This window comes from Podospora anserina, chromosome 1 (assembly GCF_000226545.1).
Source record: "Podospora anserina S mat+ genomic DNA chromosome 1, supercontig 4".
In the NCBI taxonomy this organism is placed as follows: domain Eukaryota; kingdom Fungi; phylum Ascomycota; class Sordariomycetes; order Sordariales; family Podosporaceae; genus Podospora; species Podospora anserina.
The window spans coordinates 470,102-487,251 of record NW_001914853.1 but is presented as its reverse complement, the minus strand read 5'-3'; the positions used below and the strand labels follow the sequence as shown (position 1 = coordinate 487,251).

Here is a 17,150-nt window from a genome sequence, read left to right as displayed (position 1 = left end):
AGCTAAAACACTTGGACCTGCCGTGTTCAGTCGTTGAACACCGCTTGGTATTGCCTTGTCAGTTGCTATCTTGCATGACAACATCCCCCCCAGCCAGAAGCAGGAACCCGATGCTGGTGATGATGTCCGAATGCAATGCCGCGCGGGATGGATGCGGGAAAGGGGGATGGATAGGGATGCAATTGGGAAGGAAGAAGTGTGGTGGGATAACCCCCCACCCGTCTTTTGCGGTTTCTAAAGGAAATCAACGGCATTGAAGATGTATTTTTGGATGATCTTCGCGGGAAGAGCGGTAGCCAAGGAGTAATTATTGAGCGTTTCAAACTGAACTGCCGGTTTGGTTACCTACGGTGATCCATTCATGCGTTTCGAGGTGGTGGTTGGGTGGTTCTTGGCGGGATTGCTGAAGCCGAATAGGTAGGGGAACAAAGGTTGGTCTCCCGTAGTCTGGCCTATGAAAGTGATTGGAGTACCGGTCGATTACTGATGTTTATGCTGATTGGAAGACGATGACAAAAAGATATCTTCAATGAAGAGTGTGGTAATGGCTATCAGGTCTAGAACTCAGCCCGAATCAGCCAGTCGGGACGGGAGATGCCGCTTGACCTTGTGATGGCTTCCACCCATTCCTGCCGGGGCACTTTGGGAAGTCGTTTCGCGGCTAGCTCTTTGTTCGTATCACGTACATTCATTCCCACGAGATTGGTGAACGAGATCTATCCTGCCTCATGAACAATAAATAAAACGTACGATTGGCAGCTATCCTACACATATCAGTCGCTTTACCAAGCCACTCGGCCCCTTCTTTGTGGACCGTGCCGTAGCGAAACTGGCCAAAGTCCAACGTCAATTCCTGTCATTGTCCCAGCAATTCGCCCCAATAGACAGCCGGTAGGCCCGAGTCTCGGCTGACTTGAAAGCACTTTCATCTGGCTGATTGGACTCTAGGTAGACACTAGGTAGACACGTTTCAGTCAGAACACAGGCCGACGGTACAAAGCAAAAAACAGTAACATCAACTGTTGCTAAAATAGGTATCAATACTCAACCAGTCCAGCCTCCCAAGTCCATCTCTTCCAGCTTCGACTCTACACCGACCAATAAACCTCCACCTTCACCGACGAGATGTTATTAATCCAGCCCCCGAACCTCGTCTTCCCCCAAACAGTCACCACATCCCCAATCCTCATGTTCCTCACAAACTCCCCATTCCCCGTCTGCTCTCCCCTCCCAACATCATGTAGCTTCTTCGCCGCCACCTCGTCCTCAGGATCCACGTCATCATCGTGATTCCACTCCACCACATGCGTGATGTATTCCCTCTCCGTCAACTTGTTGCATTGAATCTTGACGTTCTCCCGTGGAAGCAGCGGATGGTTGATCTTGAACTCATTACTTTGCGGGTCAACCACCACCTCGGGAATCACGGTGGCCAGATCCTCGAGGTTCATTGACAGTTGCTTATCATCGTCGTTGTCGTCATCATCTCTCACCGGTTTCTGAACTGGGTCTTCATGGGATTCACATGGCTGTGGGGGATCAGGTATCTGGCTTTTACACCACCTTTCCAGCCCGGCTTCGAACCATGTCCAGGAGCCGTTGTAGGTGTTCTGATTGTGGTACTCGCCGCCCCAGCCCTGATCTTTGGATCGTATGGTGAAGACGATGCGGCGGCATGGCTGGGCGAGGAGAGTGACTGGGGATTTGGCTAGTTTTTGGAAGCTCGAGGTGGGATATCCTTCACCAGGGGGCTTGGGATGGATCGTTTTGGTGTAGCTTGTTGTGTCGGTTCCCCAGTCTGGGAAGCCTAGGGGTGGTGTGCGGAGCTGTAACATGTTGTGTTAGTGTAAGCCACGGTATATCGATTTATGTATGCTTGAGAGCTTACCAAGAACTGGTTCTCTCTGCTCTCGCCGCTCCATACTTGATTTGGGCGCTCGTCTCCCCATGTGACCTCGGCGGTGACGTGCGGCCAGTACTCGGCGAGCTCAATAATGTTGTCGGCGATCTCTACAGGAATCTGGAGGCCTTTGACCAGCATGGCCTTGACGACAATAACGTCAATGATGCTGGGTTTGTACATCCCTTCGGCGTCCATCTTGCCTGTGGTAGGGTCCTGTGCAGTCGTCCCGTCGGCTGGAGTTGGTGCAGAGTCTGGACGAGGCCGGATGGGCAGTACGGGAGGAAGTATGCCGGTCAATATATGACTGACCGTGTTCCACATGCTGAACACAAGCTTCAGTTCTGATGGCAGCAGCAGTAGGCAGTAGCAGGGTTGTTGCCTGATTGGTGATGTTTACGGTACGTGCTCAAGTGGAGTGATGTGTGCTTGACTTGGGCAAGAACTGTTCCTAGATGGCAGGAAGGGAGGGGCTAGGTTCCCGGGTAACATAAAGACGGGATGCGACGCGTGTTATAGTAGTATTTCTTCAGCTGTTTTTGAGACCTAACCCGCAGCCTGATGGGCAGTGCAGCCTAGGTGTAAGACAGGGCTGTTGCTCAGGTGTGCGTAGGTTTTGGAGGGGAGCTCAAAGGTGGAGGAGGCATCTAGAACCTCTGAGCGTTGGGCAACGTCATTGGCGGGACAGCACCTGTGACATCACTCCACCGCCGATAAGATAAGAACGGTGATCAGGGGAGCTATAAGTCAACCCCCAGGGGTGTGTGCCAAGGATTGCCCCACGAGAACCCCTGGATGCACGTGAAAGCACGTAATGCTGCCCCCATGCAATAATTTGCTGGATTCGATGTCAAGCTCGAACAAAATGGCCATCAAGGGCGCCGGCAACGGCAGCCCACGGCATTGATAATCAAGATCTCCACCATGATTTCAAAGTCGCCGTCCGATCTCGAAGTCGAATTATACCACTTCTCACCCGCCATCGATTGAGCTGCTTTGCGGTGCGCCCAGATCACTCAAGTTCAAATCTATACCACAACGTCATGAAGTCACGAACCAAAGTCACATCCAGTCTCCGACAAGCTTCGGCCGCCCTCACCCGTGCCGCCGGCAGCAACCCCGCGACACCCCTCTGCCACAATGCGGCGGCACCGGGTATGCGACCCTTGACGGCGGCGGCGCAACCTCACCGGCGTCACCTTCACGACCAACCCCCCCGCCGCAGCGGCGCCCCCTCCAACCCCGCCATGTCCTTCCCCTGCGTCGACGCCCTCGAGTCCCGCTCCGCAACCCTCCGGCAACAGGCCGCCGCTGCCTCCGCCTCCCAAACCCGTACCGACTCTACCTCCTCCGGTCCCGAGCCCTCCTACACCGTCGGCGCAACCCAAATATTCCACTCCAACAACCCCTTACTCCTCGACCACGGCGGCCGGCTCGTCGAATTCGACATTGCCTATGAGACCTGGGGGGAGATGAACGCCGACCGAACAAACGTCATCCTCCTCCACACGGGCCTATCCGCCTCCTCCCACGCCCATTCCACCGCCGCCAACCCCCAGCCCGGGTGGTGGGAGAAGTTTATCGGTCCCGGACTGGCCCTGGACACCAACAAATACTTTGTCATCTGCACGAACGTCATAGGGGGGTGTTATGGCTCTACCGGACCAAGCAGCATCGACCCCTCAGACGGCAAACGCTACGCGACCCGCTTCCCGCTGCTGACGATAACGGACATGGTGCGCGCGCAGTTCCGTCTGCTGGATCACCTAGGGGTGGAAAAGCTCCATGCCAGTGTCGGGTCCAGCATGGGGGGTATGCAATCCCTCGCCGCCGCTGTCGCGTTCCCGGAGAGAGTCGGCAGGATAGTGAGCATCTCTGCCTGCGCGAGGTCGCACCCGTATAGCATCGCGATGCGGTACGTCCAGCGCAAAGCGATCCTCAACGACCCCAACTGGAACAGGGGGTACTACTACGGCCAAATCCCCCCCCACGTCGGGATGAAGCTCGCGAGGGAGATCGCCACCATCACGTACCGGTCCGGCCCGGAATGGGAGCAGAGGTTTGGGAGGAGGAGGGCGGACAAGGACAAACCGCCTGCGCTGTGCCCGGACTTTTTGGTGGAGACGTATCTGGATCATGCGGGGGAGAAGTTTTGCCTGACGTATGATCCGAACAGTCTGATTTATGTGAGCAAGGCGATGGATTTGTTTGATTTGGGGAGGGAGAACCAGGTTGCGATTCGGGCCAAGAGGGCAGAGAGGGAGAAGGCGTTGAGGGAGGGGGGTGGGCAGGGGGGTTATCAGCAAGACGCGTGTAGTTTGACGTTGCCGGATACGCCTTATGAGGAGCAGCCGGAGCACCACGAGGAGTTTGAGAGGGATGGGCTTGGGTTTGGGGGGAGCTCGTTCGGTAGTGGGGGAAGCAATTACTCGGGGCCGGGGCAGAAGCCGCCGGCGGATTTGGTGGCTGGGTTGTCGGTGCTGTGGGATCACCCGGTGCTGGTGATGGGGGTGGCGAGCGATATTTTGTTCCCGGCGTGGCAGCAGAGGGAGATTGCGGAGGCGTTGAGGATGGCGGGGAACAGGAACGTGGCGCATTATGAGCTGAGCGAGGAGCAGAGTCTGTTTGGACATGATACGTTTCTGCTGGATGTGAAGAATGTGGGGGGGATGGTGAGGAATTTCTTGGGGTGATGGATGGACGGATATATACAAAGCGGACACAATGAAGTGGTGTGACAAAGTTCAGGATTTTATTCTCTTTCGGCCCTGTGGAAACAGAGCCCATGATATGATGATGATGATGATGATGATGATGATGATGATTTCCTGCTCTTTCCTGGTATCCAATGTCTGTTCTCTTTTCCAGATATTCATCACAAAAAGGGGTTGGTTGATACACAAAAAATATTTACACGAAATATAACCACAGCTAATAAAGAAAAACGAACGAGTGTGTGTGTGTGTGTGTGTGTGTGTCAGATGAACCCCGTCCCAAAACTATCCACCATTCTATGCCCCTGCCCGGTGCCGTGGCTCGTCCCCGGCCTCCTCACCTCCCTGATGCTCGGCCCCCTCGCCACGCCAATCCCCATGAAACTCAACCTGTTCTCGTCCTTCATGCTTTCTGGAAACTGAGAGATCAACTGCGGGGAGGCTTGCAGCCCGCCGTGGGGGAAAGGGTTGTACCCCGCCGAGGTGGACGGACGGCCGTCGTTGACGGCGATCATGGGGGGTGCCGAGTATAACGGTGGGGTGAGGGTGCCAAAGGTGGGATCGCGGGAGGAGGCCTCGGGGGAGAAATTGAACTTGAGCTTGAGGGGGGGGGGGACGTTGGGGCGGGTGAATTTGGGAAGGTCGGTATCCTCTGGTGATGATGGTGAGGTGGTGGTGGGAGCGGGGGCGGAGGCGATAGCTACGCCTGGGGCAGCGGCGGATTCGGTGACGGGGGAGCTGACGTGCCAGTGGGAGGAGTCGGGGGTTAAGGGGCCGGTGGTGGTGGTGGTGGTAGTGCCAAAGTCGAACTGGAAGCCGGTGTCGATGAAGGGGATTGGTTTGGGCGGTTCGGCTGGGGAGATGGCGGTGGTGGATGCGGTTGTAGGAGGGACGAGGATAGGGAGACTGGGCTTGGATTTGAGGGGTGTGGTGGAGCGAGAGGGAGGAGAGTTGTTGGCTGTGTGGAAGCTACGGATGCTGTTGTTGTCTGTTGGGCTGGTCAGGGTGGCGGGTACTGGGGTTGGGACGCGGGCGCGGGGAGAGCTCAGCTGGCTGCTGGCAACACCATATTCCTCAAGACCGGGGCGTCTGGGCCTTTGACCGGCCTTGGGTGCTCGGATGGGACTTCCAGGGGACTGGACTGGGCTTGTGACAGCAGCCGCCACGGAAGGAGGCAGAGGAGAGGGGATCCGCAATGGAGCAGGTTGAATAGACAAGATTGGCTCATCGTTGTCGTCCTCATCATGCTCGTCGTCCTTCGCATCGGGCATGTCGTTGCTATAGCAGCTGCTCGCGGTGCTCATTCTGTGGTTGACAGGCGCAGGGGCCAGATTTGTCGTTCTTGGCTTCAAGACATGTTGAGAGAGGATGGTCTTTTCCAGCTCTTCTATCTTCATAGACAAGCTCTGTTCAGCACGGTGAGTCGCATGGAGAGTGTCCCGCTTCGCACTGACATCCCGGATAACAGGCGGAGTGGTAAGCTGGTCCAGAAATTCATCATCAACAGATGATCTTGCAGTTGACGGCGTAGGGGATGTCAGTGTAGAAATAAGGGGCGGTGACTTTCTGGCCTCGCTCACCGGCGTTGGGAGCTCAGGGGCAGCATCGACCTGGGGGCTAGAGACGGCCGCTGCATCGGGTTGTGGACGAGGGGCGAAGGTGGTATTAACCTGTGGGCGAGGAACCGGGCCCGGTCCGGGTCGGGGACCCATTCCAGGAGGAAACTGTTGAGGGCCAGGACCATTGCTCCCAGGCACACGTCTGGGACTTTCTGATCGGAACTCGTTATTTCCCCTAAACCTTGGGCCAGGGCTTTCAGGGCGACGTTGATGATTTCCCATAAACCGTGGTCCGGGAGACTCTGAACGCCCTCCGCTGCCCATTGGCCTGCGCGCAGGGCTTTCGGATCGGTACTGCCCCGGTGCCATCGGCCTGCGCATGGGACTCTCAGATCGTGGTCCATTAAAGCCGGGACCTCGTGGGCCAGGGCCAGGAGGACCGTTCCTTGGTCCATTGTTGTGCGGTCCAGGCGGACGATACGGACCGGCACTTTGCGGGGGAGAATTGCGCTGTTGTGGACCATGAAGATGAAAGCTCTGCGGTCCGTTTCGAAGACCAGGAGGCGAGCTCCGAGGAGGGCCCCGGGGGGGCTCGTTCGGATTGGGACCCAGAGCAGCCTTCGGGGGGAAACCGCCCCGAGATGCCTCAGTTGGACTGTGAGTTGGACTGTACGGGGGAGTGTTGGTCTGCTGTGGCCCTCTAGCTTCATTAGGTCCTCGTGGTCCTTGACGCGGTCCCTGACCGGGGGGCTGGGGAAGAGACTGGGTAGGCGGCCCGGTAGGAGGGGGACCTTGATGAATAGTAGGTGACTGACCTCCGGTTGGACTGATAGGGCTATCCTGGCGTGGACCACCTCGGCTGCTGGGTCTCTGGTCAACATTGCCCCGGAACATTGGCCCAGGCAATGTCGGACTGTTTTGTGGTCTGTCAAAAAAAGACAGCTGATGTTGTCGTTCAACCGGCGATTTAGGCAGCATGGACTCGTTTGACTTTTGCCTCTCCAACCTCTCCAATTCCAAACGTGCCGTCTCCTTCTTCTTCTCCATCTCTCGCGCCTTTTCCTTGTTTTCTTCCTCTTGCTTCTTCACCGAGGCCATGACAGCATCCACCATATCATCTGCCTCTTCACCAAAGACAGAGCCCGCGTCGGACTTGGTTGGCGTTGGGGGAGGAAGCTCGATGCTGGACTGCGCCAGAGGGTGAATCTTCAACGGGGTCGGTGCTGTCGGTGTAGCTCTAGCCCAGTGAACATCCAGCGGATTGACCCAGGCCTTGCTTCTTCCGCTTGGCGTTCCTGGTCTCGAGCCCATCCTAGAAGGAGGTCCGGGTGGGAGGGCCAGACTTGTCGAGGACCCGCCCTGCGCACCGAACCGTCCACCCAAGTTCATGTCGGAGGCAGGAGACTTCAAGTCTGGTCGAAAGCTGGCCTGACTGCCGCTGCGAGAGGCACTTCCCAAGTCGAACATACTCACCGCGCCAAGGTTGTGTGTCTCGGTATATGGGCCTCTGACGCCGGCTTGGGGCGTTCCAGCCCCAGCGCGGGAAACCGATCGAATGCTGCCCTCATTGAACACACTCTTTGCGTCTGTGTTGACCCCAAAGAACTGTCCTTCTCCCAGCGTATTCTGATCGATCCGTTTCGGCCTCTCAGGCTCCTTCGCCGGGTTGGTTTCCGCCTTCCTGTAGCATCAACGGTTGGCGGGTGTTTCTCCAGCATAGATGTCACAACCACTCACTTTTTCTTGCCTCCAACTCTGAGGCCAAAGAAAGACACCATTTTGGCAGATAGTGATTATTGTTTAGACTAATACATTACTGAGAAGAGAAGAGTCAGGATGACGAAGTTTGGAGGGGGTTGTTCTTCTGGCGGAACCCACACATATAAAACCGAGCAATCCAATGCTACCTCAGTCCGTCTGAGGTGCTACTCGGTCGGAATACGGCAGGGGCTGGAAACGTAACAACGCGTCGCTTGTGTAAAATCGAACTTGTTCAACTGCGAGTCGTCTGGGAAACTCCCGGCATGGAAGCCCGAGCGCTTTTCGAGATCAAAGCCCGGAAAAGGGGCAGCGTGGGGTTTGTCGGGCTGGGCGGTGACAGAAACTTTTGACGGTCCAAAAGAAGTAAATAAACGACGAATGGTGAGATGTGTGTGTATGTAATGAGCGACCAGGCAGGTGAAAGCCAGCAAACGAGTGTTGTCGAGAGGGACAGGACCGCCGACAGCAAGAAGACAAGAGGATAGCAGAGAGAAAGCACCCGAACAGCAAGCTGAAGAGAGAGGAATGGAGAGGGGGAAATGGTCGCATCTTTTTCACATTCAGGGACTGGGGCTACGCGCTGGTGGAGATGATTCGCACGAGATGGCAACGCTAGCAAGAGGGCCCTGGCATGCTGGCGAACCAGGGGCCCCAGCCAGCCGCTTTGGGGAGCCCAGTGCGGAAAGCCGACTTTCTGGGCTTGTTCCATGGTGCAATGGGGGCTGGCTGGCTGTGAGAAACAGGTCCGATAAGTACCTGGGTAATAAGAGACACCCGCTGGTGAGGCTTGTGTGGTTTCCAAAAGGAAGGAGATGTGGTGTGGCCGGCTATCGGACGGGATATGCAGGGGAAGCGATAAGGAGATTGGTCCACGAGAAGCTGGTTTACGGCGTATATGACGTCCTTGCAACATCGTCGATAGCTGTGATGGCTGCATGCAGAGTTAATGCAGGAAAACGTGGACTGGACGCGACCTTACAACAATTCTGAGGTTGTATTGGTAGCGGTTCATCACCCCTCCCGTGCCGTCCTTCCAAGGCGGGAGCAGCGGGGTGCAAGACAAAACCGTGGGTGGATTGGCAATCGCAATTATCGGATCGATGATCGACCTGGAGGAGCGTTTCACCTTGTGGTTGTATGTACCCGTACGGAAAGGACGTTTGCTGTGCTCTTCTCGCGAGCACGTTACACATGCCAACTTGTTGAAGAAAAATGGTCGTGGAAAGGGGAAGTCGATAGTTTGCACAAGAGGCTGCCTGTGGGCGGCATATGGTCTGTGCTTGGTATTACCGGCTACCTGCAGTTTGGCAGCTGTGGCTTGCTGAACACACCAAGAGCCCCTTGCAGCTGCATCTCCTATCTTCCTCAGCTCCATTGCTGCTTCCATCCTGACTCGGACTGCATATTGGTTTTTTAGCCTCTTCTCAGTGAGAGAAAAAATCTCATTTCTTCTTTGTCAACTATCGATCCAGATGAGGCCATATTTCACCCCTAGTCCATGACTCTGCGCGGGTTCGCAAAGCGGCCAATTCCCGACAATCCGGGTCCTCTCAGATATCGTGGCGTCCTGGGTCTATCCTAGCTAGCTATCGGGGCTATTTTGATGACACCTGGGGTTCGACGTCATCTGCGCTCCTTCTGGAAGCTTTGAATCCCGCTTCAGCTGAGCTGATCTCCCGGCGAATCGCGATGGGATTTTGGGGAGATCTGATCGCATCGTATCTAAGCTCTCAGATCCACCAACGATGGCCGTCTCGGTAACCGAAAGATCCACAGAATCGCCGTAGAAGTCGCGATGAACATTCCAGCCGTGATGAGTGGGAGACCGACCCAAAGGCCTCCCAATTCGAGTCCAAGGCTGAGGCTCTTAGCCAGAAGAGGGCCAGCTGCCATCATCCCGACGTTCTCCATGAAGCCTACCAAAGTGTTGACGGTACCGACATGGTGCTCTTCCACCAAGCTGTTGAGGAGAGACCGAATCACAGACGTGATCCCTGAGCCAAGCGCAAACCAGATCAGTCCCACAGAGAAAAGCACCCCGTTGGTCGCTCCAGCAATGATCAGACAGCCCGCCACCGCCGTGACACCAGACCATCGGCCCAACCAGATGTCCTTCTCCACTGCCGACATTCCCAGGTGCTGAAGGCAAAACCAGCTGGCAAAAGGCATCAAAACCAGCAGCGTGAACATGCTGAAGGCATTCCGTATCACGAGCTGATATGACGCTCTGCTCCAACTCCAGTGATACCTCTCTGTGGCGTACTGTAGCAAGATCTCGCCCACGAACCGACCAAGAATAACAAAAGTCATAGACAAGATCAACAAACCTACGCTCTTGTTTCCAAGAATGAACTCCCAGACTTCTTCCAACCCAGTCTTTGTCTTGTATAAGAGCTTTTGCAACCCTGACCTCTCGTCGTCCATGTCGTCTTCTGAAGCGGTTGCCATGTTCTTCTTGTCGTGAAGGTGCAGCGTCTCCGGCAAAAAGAGAACGAGCAAGTTCGCACCCCCTATAATGATCAAGGATGCCCATAGTGGAATCCACGGGTCATTCACCATCATGGCGCCCCCCAGCGGACCGGCGAGCATCTGCGAGCCCAAAAACAGGGCGTTTAGCTGCAGGAAAACTGTTGCGCGCCCGTCAACGGGGACAACGTCTGCCACAAAAGTATAAAGCATAGCCACCAGAACGGTGCCGCCACCGCCAATACTGTTGACCGTTCATGTTAGCCCTCATGTTTATTTCAACCTCAGCACAACCTTTTGTCCGACGTCGCCAAACTTACAGCTCAAACGCCGACGACCACCAGAACCACCACAGCGGCACCACATCCGAGAAGTAAACTAGCCAGTTAATCAGCACAACCCCCCTCATCTCCCAGGTATCGAGGTTATACTCACAAACCAAATACATAAACGCCACCGACAGCAAACAGCCAAGCAAACTCAACGCCAGCACCGGCCTCCGGCCCCATCTGTCCGACAATATCCCATATGGCACCGCCCCGATAAGACCAGGAATACACTCAAACGTCTGCGCCCACCCTCTCAACATGGCCAGCTCGGACTGCACATCCGGTGACTTGCAAATAGGGTCATCTATCAGCGCCACCCCCCCTGCAAACTGCCGTATTGGATGGTCCGGGGAAAGCGGCAGCCTGGGGTAGTGCTGCCGGCAAATGATAGATTCCATGATGGCGCTGTTAGGGGCGACTGTGATGCCAACACCCAACTCGATCAAAAAGAGTGTGACAAACACAAGAATCAGAACGCGGGGCCGGATACGGCTTCGAAGTTGGTCGTTCTTGGAAGTGGTAGCAGTAAGAGCTGGTTGGCCGTGTTGGCTATCATGTTCATGTTGGTTGGGGCGAGGTGATGACGGTCTTGGTGAGCCGGCTAGGAGGGGGGTTTCCTCTGTTGTTGCGATGCTCGCTCTGTCGTCATCGTCGTTGGGTGCCATTTTGGTGGCAGCCGGCGATTGGAATTACTGACGAAAGTAGAAAGCGAGAAGTGAGTAGAAACTGAATCAGCCGAGTAAAAATGAAGCCAAGGATGTCAAGAGATCTTGATTGATAAGAAGAAGTCGAAACAAGCTTCATGACGCGCAGCAAAAACAAGGCACCGAGGTGCAAGGTGAGGCGAGCGGCACGGCGGTCAATATGCCCGCCGCCCCTGTTTCCGTCCGAGACCTACAAAAAAAATGACACCGAGAAAGGCAGGTAAGGGACACGTTTGATGCCCATCTGAGCATTTACTCAAAACGATATGGATTGATTCGTAGGTAGTTGCGTGGTGATGTTGCAGTTTTTATTTGCGGGAATGCAATGAGAGGTTGCGATAAACGCGGCCTTGTCGCGGCCCTCAGGAACCCTAACCCACATTCCAGCCTTACCGGGACGTCCCGGAACATTTGAGGAAGGGATGTCTGACTTTTGAGATGTCATAACGTCTAGAGCCTCATGAGTAGCGTAAAATATCAGAATCTTGCCCCTGATGCCCATCAACGTGCACGAGAGCTGTGAGGATGCTAAAGTATGGCGGTCTCAGCTCCACAACGGATCTTGCAACACGAAGCAATCACGATCACTGCAGGGCGGGCATTTCACTCCTCCGGACCAACCATTTCGACATCAAACACGCGTCAGGTCAAACGTCACCAGGCATTCCCGTCATGGGTGACGACAGCAACGATACATTATCAATAAGGTAGCCATCCTCGATAAACGCAAACTACAACCGACTCGCCCTTGCAGCTGTCTGCTGCCGGCGTACCAGCCCCGTAGACCCAATCCAGGGCAATTCCAGCCGTCCATACACCACATGACCAGCATCACAGGAACCGCTGTTGGCACGCAAGAAGAAAAGCTTCAGAACAGCCAACACATCACACATTGCCTCCATCGTCATTGGCCAGCGGCACTTACACCGTGGCTGTGGTACAGATACAGCGGGTGGGTCACAGCGGTGACCCCAGCATCCCCTATCGGCTTCAGTGGAGCCCTAGCCGCAGAGGTGCCCCAGATTATCATTCACCACCTCGACTTACACACCGACATTGTTCCACATTATCACCAGAACAACCTCACAAAACACACTCCCCCCAGAAAAATGATAGCAAGGTCAGACGAAAGTTATTTTCCTCCAGTGCAATCCAAAATGGTTCTGGCACCAGAATCCGAAGCAAAAGTAATAGCCACCGAGCCACTTGTAAGCCTCCCATAACAAAAACAAAACAAACATTCAAGACCCATAAACCAACATGTCCATATAGCCGGATAGTGAAGCAGTCTGGACCAAACTTGTCAAGTAAGCCATACAAACGAACGCTCCACGACGTGGTTTCTCCTCCTAACCCCTTTCCACCCTTTTCTCTCTAGAAAAATCTACCTCGATCCCAAAGGCATAACCCGCACCTGGGAATCCGCCGAGCGCCGCACCCGCCCCAAAGCATCCGGCATCGACGGCGTGGGCATCGTCGCCATCCTCGAAAAGCCCACCGGTCCCGAAGTCGTTCTCCAGAAGCAATACCGCCCACCCCTGGACAAGATCGTCATCGAGCTCCCCGCCGGCCTCATCGACGAGGGCGAGACGGCAGAAGAAGCCGCCGTTCGTGAGCTAAAGGAGGAGACTGGTTACGTCTGCGAGGTGATAGAGTCCTCGCCCGTCATGTTCAACGACCCCGGCTTTACGAACACCAACCTCAAGATGGTGCACGTCAGTGTCGATATGAGCTTGCCGCAGAATCAAAACCTGGAGCCGGAGCTGGAGGAGAATGAGTTCATCGAGGTGTTTTACGTGAAGCTTGTTGATTTGTGGGAGGAGTGTATACGACTGGAGAAGGAAGGGTACGCGATTGATGCTAGGATAGCGAATTTGGCCGAGGGTATTGAGATTGCAAAGAAGTTCAAGCTGTGAGGGTCATCATGAACCGAGAGATGCGGGAGGTTGAATAGGAATAGTCATGTTAATCGAGGGATCTAAAGCAAGGAGTTCAGGTAGACAAACATCAACACAGATTGGGTATAATAATAGAAAATAAACCACAAGCAAAAAGCTGCCCCAAAAACTGCAAAAGATGGACGTACCAGGGTTCGAACCTGGGAGCTTCTCATGGGGCACTACATCATTCGAAACCCTCTCACCTGTTTTGGAGCTTCCAACGGCTTCAAGGCTTTGAACATTATCTGCAACTGGGACGTCGTACCACTAGACCATACGCCCTGTAGTGTTTACTGTTAACCTCCTCTCTACATCTGCATCTTATAAGCGTGAGTCTCGAACCCGACCTACCAGCAATGTCTCATCACCTGACAACCAGCTGTCAGCACCAGCAACAACAATAACAACAATAACAACAACAACACCACGCCTCACCATCCTCCCATCACCACATCTACACCCTCCCCTCCCTCCTCAACCCCTGCCACAGCGCCACAGCAGCCAACGTCTTCCCGTCCCTCCCGCCCACCCTCCACAAATCACCCATCTTCACCAACCTCAAACTAATCTTCTCCCCATGCTCCCTCAACCCCGTCAACTTCCCCTCCCACTCCTTCAACGTATCTCTCGGCACCCGCCTCTCATACATAAAAATAGGTATAAACTCATCACACGCCCCCGGACTAGGGTACACCCCCCTTCCCAACCCCTCCCCTCCTCCCTCCTCCCCCAACGCCATCTCACTCAGATTCCTCAACTCCCGTTCCTCAATCCTAATCCCCAACTCCTCCTCAATCTCCCTCGCCGCCGTCCCCACAAACTCCCCCTCCTCATCCACCATCCCCGCAGGCAACTCCACAAACTCCAGACTCCCCGCCGCAACCCTCGGCTGCACCGTCAGCAAAACGTACCTCTCCTCCTCATCCTTGCCATCATCGGGTATGAGCATCACAAGCATAGCCACCGATGGTCCTCTCAGAAACACCGCGCCGGGGAGCGTCTCGTTTTTATCGTTTTTGACATCGGCTACAAGCTTGAGGAAGCCGACTCTGGGGCCGAATAGGTCGAATGATTGGATTTTGACAGAGCGGAGGGTGTATGGGTTGGGGGAGAAGGGGTGGGAGGGGGTGATGGATTGGGAGGTGAGAGAGGTGGTCAGGGTTGATAGCCAGGACTGTTGATCAAGTCAGTTGATGGATGGGGGATAAAAGGAAGGGGGAACACACGGTAAAGGGATGGAAATTGAGGAGTTGGTCTTTTGTGAGACCGTCGGGGAGGGTGATGGGGATGGACGGGTGGGAGGGGTGGTGGACGGTGGTCATTTTGTGAGTTTGGCGGAAGAAGAGGTTGTTTGTTGTTGTTACTGTTGTTGTTGTTGTTGTTGTTGTGATGAACTTGTTTCGTAGAGTTGAGAGCAGCAATGGGTTTGTTTTGTAAAGGGTTGGAAGGATAATGGACATAATAAGTGTTAGGACCGAGTAGAGTAGCAGACGCCAGCTGCTAAGACGCATTTGACCAGTCTTGCATTCCTGGTCAAAGTTGGGATGGTATTTTGTCTGGGAAGGAGCTTTTGAGCGAGTGTGCCTGCCGGGTTGAGCTGACGTCAAATCCCTGGGCAGGGACGAACGACGTGGGGCAATTGCAGGGGCAAGTGCCATAGGATTTGTACCCTAACCCTCTTCATGAATGAACGTCGCCTTGATGAGGGTTTGGAAAGAGCAAGGGATTGGTTATATGCTTGTGTATTCTATGCAAATATTCTGGTAATTTGCGGTGGCGCCTCCATGGCCTTGTAGACTGTCGCCTTTGTGTATGTTGGGGGAGGAAACAAGAAAGCAACGCCCAACCATTAAACTACCAACATCTGTCGAGTTGCTTTTCCCTTCTAGCGTTGCGTATGTCCATCATCCCGAGGAAGTATATATGTATGTAAAGTCATCCTCGACCCGATCAGCAACACTCCCCTAACCCCCCACCATCTCCAGGTCATCCCCCGGTCTCCTCCTGCTCGGCCTCCTCCCTAGTTCCGGTATAGGAAAACCCGCCTCCCCATCAACACCTTTCTTCCTCTTCGTCAAACTTGCCACCCTCTTGAGTAGCGAGCTTGACCGCACAAGGCCCGTTGCCGTCCCCGGTCGGGAGGACCCAGCTGAATCACTCCCAGGCTCGTGTCTCCTGCCCCTCTCAAACCCAGTGCCCTCATTCGGAACAAAAACACTCATCACCGGATCAGCACGTGGCGGCACTACTTGAACAGCCGGCGTAGCTGGCCGAGTTGAGCCTGAATCCGAGGCAGCCTGTCCATCAGGCATCCTATCCACAGCACCAACAAAAAAGCACCTCTCCCCAGACACCTCCTTGACATAATCCCGCTTTGTCTTCTTCCAATGTTTCGTCTTGGCCGCCCAGGAAGCCATCTTATCGAGCATGATGGCTTTGGCGAGGGAGCCACCCAATTTCGCTGGGAATTGCGCAAGAGCTCGCCTGGCTCGTTGACGTGTCGTCAGCGGGGTCACTGCTGGTGGTGATCGAGGAGGCGGTGGAGGAGGAGGAGGTGGTGGTGGTGGTTCCACGGCCGGCAAGGGATCAAAGCTCGAAGGCGAACTACTCGGGCTACCGGCGAGGGTCACGGATGAGGTATCAGACGCGCTGTTGCTACTCCGTGCTGTCCTCCATGATACATAATTTTGTCGGTGCTCGAACCGCTTTCCTTCTGCATATGACACCCATTGCCGCTGTAATTCAGAGCGGCGCTCTGATTGGATGCCTGGGATGGCTACATTGTAGGTCTGAGAAACATATACACGGGGTCAGAAGACTGAGATCATTTTAGCCTGGTGAGGGCTCTCCATACCGGTGGATCTCGCTGCGCTTCGGCGTGATATGACGGAGGGGGGGATAGGACGGTGGGATATTCGGGCTCTGAACTGTCATCCTCGCTATCCTCGTCCATGTAGTCTTCCGAAGCATCATTGGGGGTATTCTCGGTGTATCGTGTATACGCAGGAAGGCCGTCGCCGGCCATCTGCTGCTCTTGGATTTCGCTCGGGGTGTTGATATTAATATGCGGGTGGTATCGATGGTGTCGACGCAGACCGCGTCGTTCACCTGCCACTATCCCCTGTAGCCTAGACTCAATGACTGGTACCATCACGGCCGGCAGCTCCTCGACTGGCCCGTCAACTGCCCATGCCTCTCTCTCTCTGTTGGCCAACTGCTCGATCGCGTCATGAGCCAGCATAGTGCAGCGTGCTTGCCACGATCAGGACCCGCCTTTCAGATCGGTCGTCCGCACAGTGAAAAGACAGCAGGATCCGCCTGTCCAGTCGGGGTGCTCTCAACTCACCCTGTCGGAAATGGCGCCACGACTCGTTTTATCAGCTGTGGGGGGAGAGGCTTGACCAGTGCCGGCCGTCCAGTACCACAAAACGTAAAACCTCATTAAGTCCAGCCCGACGCTTCGTTTGCGCTTGCCGATTCTCGTATATCTTGTTTGGCCTAATTTCGTCAACCAGCTCATGAAGGCAACCACAAAACCACAACCGTAGGTTTTCTCACCCGACCCCGCACACCAGAGCTTCCCGAATCGCGCAGCCTTGTCACGTTTGGTTGCCCTGGTTGGCTGGAAACATGGACTGGATAGGTAACCTAAACTCCGGGGTATACGAATTAATCATTCTGGCTTCGTTATGTACATTGCATCGGATTGTGCCTTGGGTCATATCAACAAAAACACGCCGCTCACATCATCGATCCGACTGACTTTATTGCCCTTCT

General features: G+C 54.9%; 7 protein-coding genes across 7 annotated transcripts, besides 1 other annotated feature; 2 read left to right on the top strand and 5 right to left on the bottom strand.

The window, feature by feature from the left end:
* Window positions 1–1,088: 1,088 nt before the first annotated feature.
* Window positions 1,089–2,224, bottom strand: PODANS_1_15700 (uncharacterized protein; the record flags this gene model as incomplete). The annotated part of the gene is made up of 2 exons (XM_001906973.1): window positions 1,089–1,826; window positions 1,889–2,224. 2 exons carry the CDS (start codon window positions 2,222–2,224, stop codon window positions 1,089–1,091), a joined length of 1,074 nt encoding a protein of 357 aa, XP_001907008.1.
* Window positions 2,225–2,943: 719 nt separating this feature from the next.
* On the top strand, window positions 2,944–4,593 carry PODANS_1_15690 (uncharacterized protein; the record flags this gene model as incomplete). Its single annotated transcript, XM_001906972.1, has 1 exon — window positions 2,944–4,593. One exon carries the CDS (start codon window positions 2,944–2,946, stop codon window positions 4,591–4,593), a length of 1,650 nt encoding a protein of 549 aa, XP_001907007.1.
* A 284-nt stretch (window positions 4,594–4,877) lies between these two features.
* PODANS_1_15670 (uncharacterized protein) lies at window positions 4,878–7,640 on the bottom strand (the record flags this gene model as incomplete). The annotated part of the gene is made up of 1 exon (XM_001906971.1): window positions 4,878–7,640. One exon carries the CDS (start codon window positions 7,638–7,640, stop codon window positions 4,878–4,880), a length of 2,763 nt encoding a protein of 920 aa, XP_001907006.1.
* Window positions 7,641–9,656: 2,016 nt separating this feature from the next.
* Window positions 9,657–11,418, bottom strand: PODANS_1_15660 (uncharacterized protein; the record flags this gene model as incomplete). Its single annotated transcript, XM_001906970.1, has 3 exons — window positions 9,657–10,644; window positions 10,721–10,778; window positions 10,836–11,418. Coding segments are annotated over 3 exons (1,629 nt in total), but the record flags the coding sequence as incomplete, so codon positions are not given.
* Window positions 11,419–12,254: 836 nt separating this feature from the next.
* On the top strand, window positions 12,255–13,349 carry PODANS_1_15650 (uncharacterized protein; the record flags this gene model as incomplete). The annotated part of the gene is made up of 3 exons (XM_001906969.1): window positions 12,255–12,641; window positions 12,706–12,740; window positions 12,812–13,349. 3 exons carry the CDS (start codon window positions 12,255–12,257, stop codon window positions 13,347–13,349), a joined length of 960 nt encoding a protein of 319 aa, XP_001907004.1.
* A 161-nt stretch (window positions 13,350–13,510) lies between these two features.
* Window positions 13,511–13,655, bottom strand: a tRNA (tRNA-Ala).
* Window positions 13,656–13,827: 172 nt separating this feature from the next.
* PODANS_1_15640 (uncharacterized protein) lies at window positions 13,828–14,695 on the bottom strand (the record flags this gene model as incomplete). The annotated part of the gene is made up of 2 exons (XM_001906968.1): window positions 13,828–14,399; window positions 14,596–14,695. 2 exons carry the CDS (start codon window positions 14,693–14,695, stop codon window positions 13,828–13,830), a joined length of 672 nt encoding a protein of 223 aa, XP_001907003.1.
* Window positions 14,696–15,337: 642 nt separating this feature from the next.
* On the bottom strand, window positions 15,338–16,614 carry PODANS_1_15630 (uncharacterized protein; the record flags this gene model as incomplete). Its single annotated transcript, XM_001906967.1, has 2 exons — window positions 15,338–16,162; window positions 16,228–16,614. The coding sequence occupies 2 exons, from the start codon at window positions 16,612–16,614 to the stop codon at window positions 15,338–15,340; spliced, it is 1,212 nt and encodes a 403-aa protein (XP_001907002.1).
* Window positions 16,615–17,150: the final 536 nt, after the last annotated feature.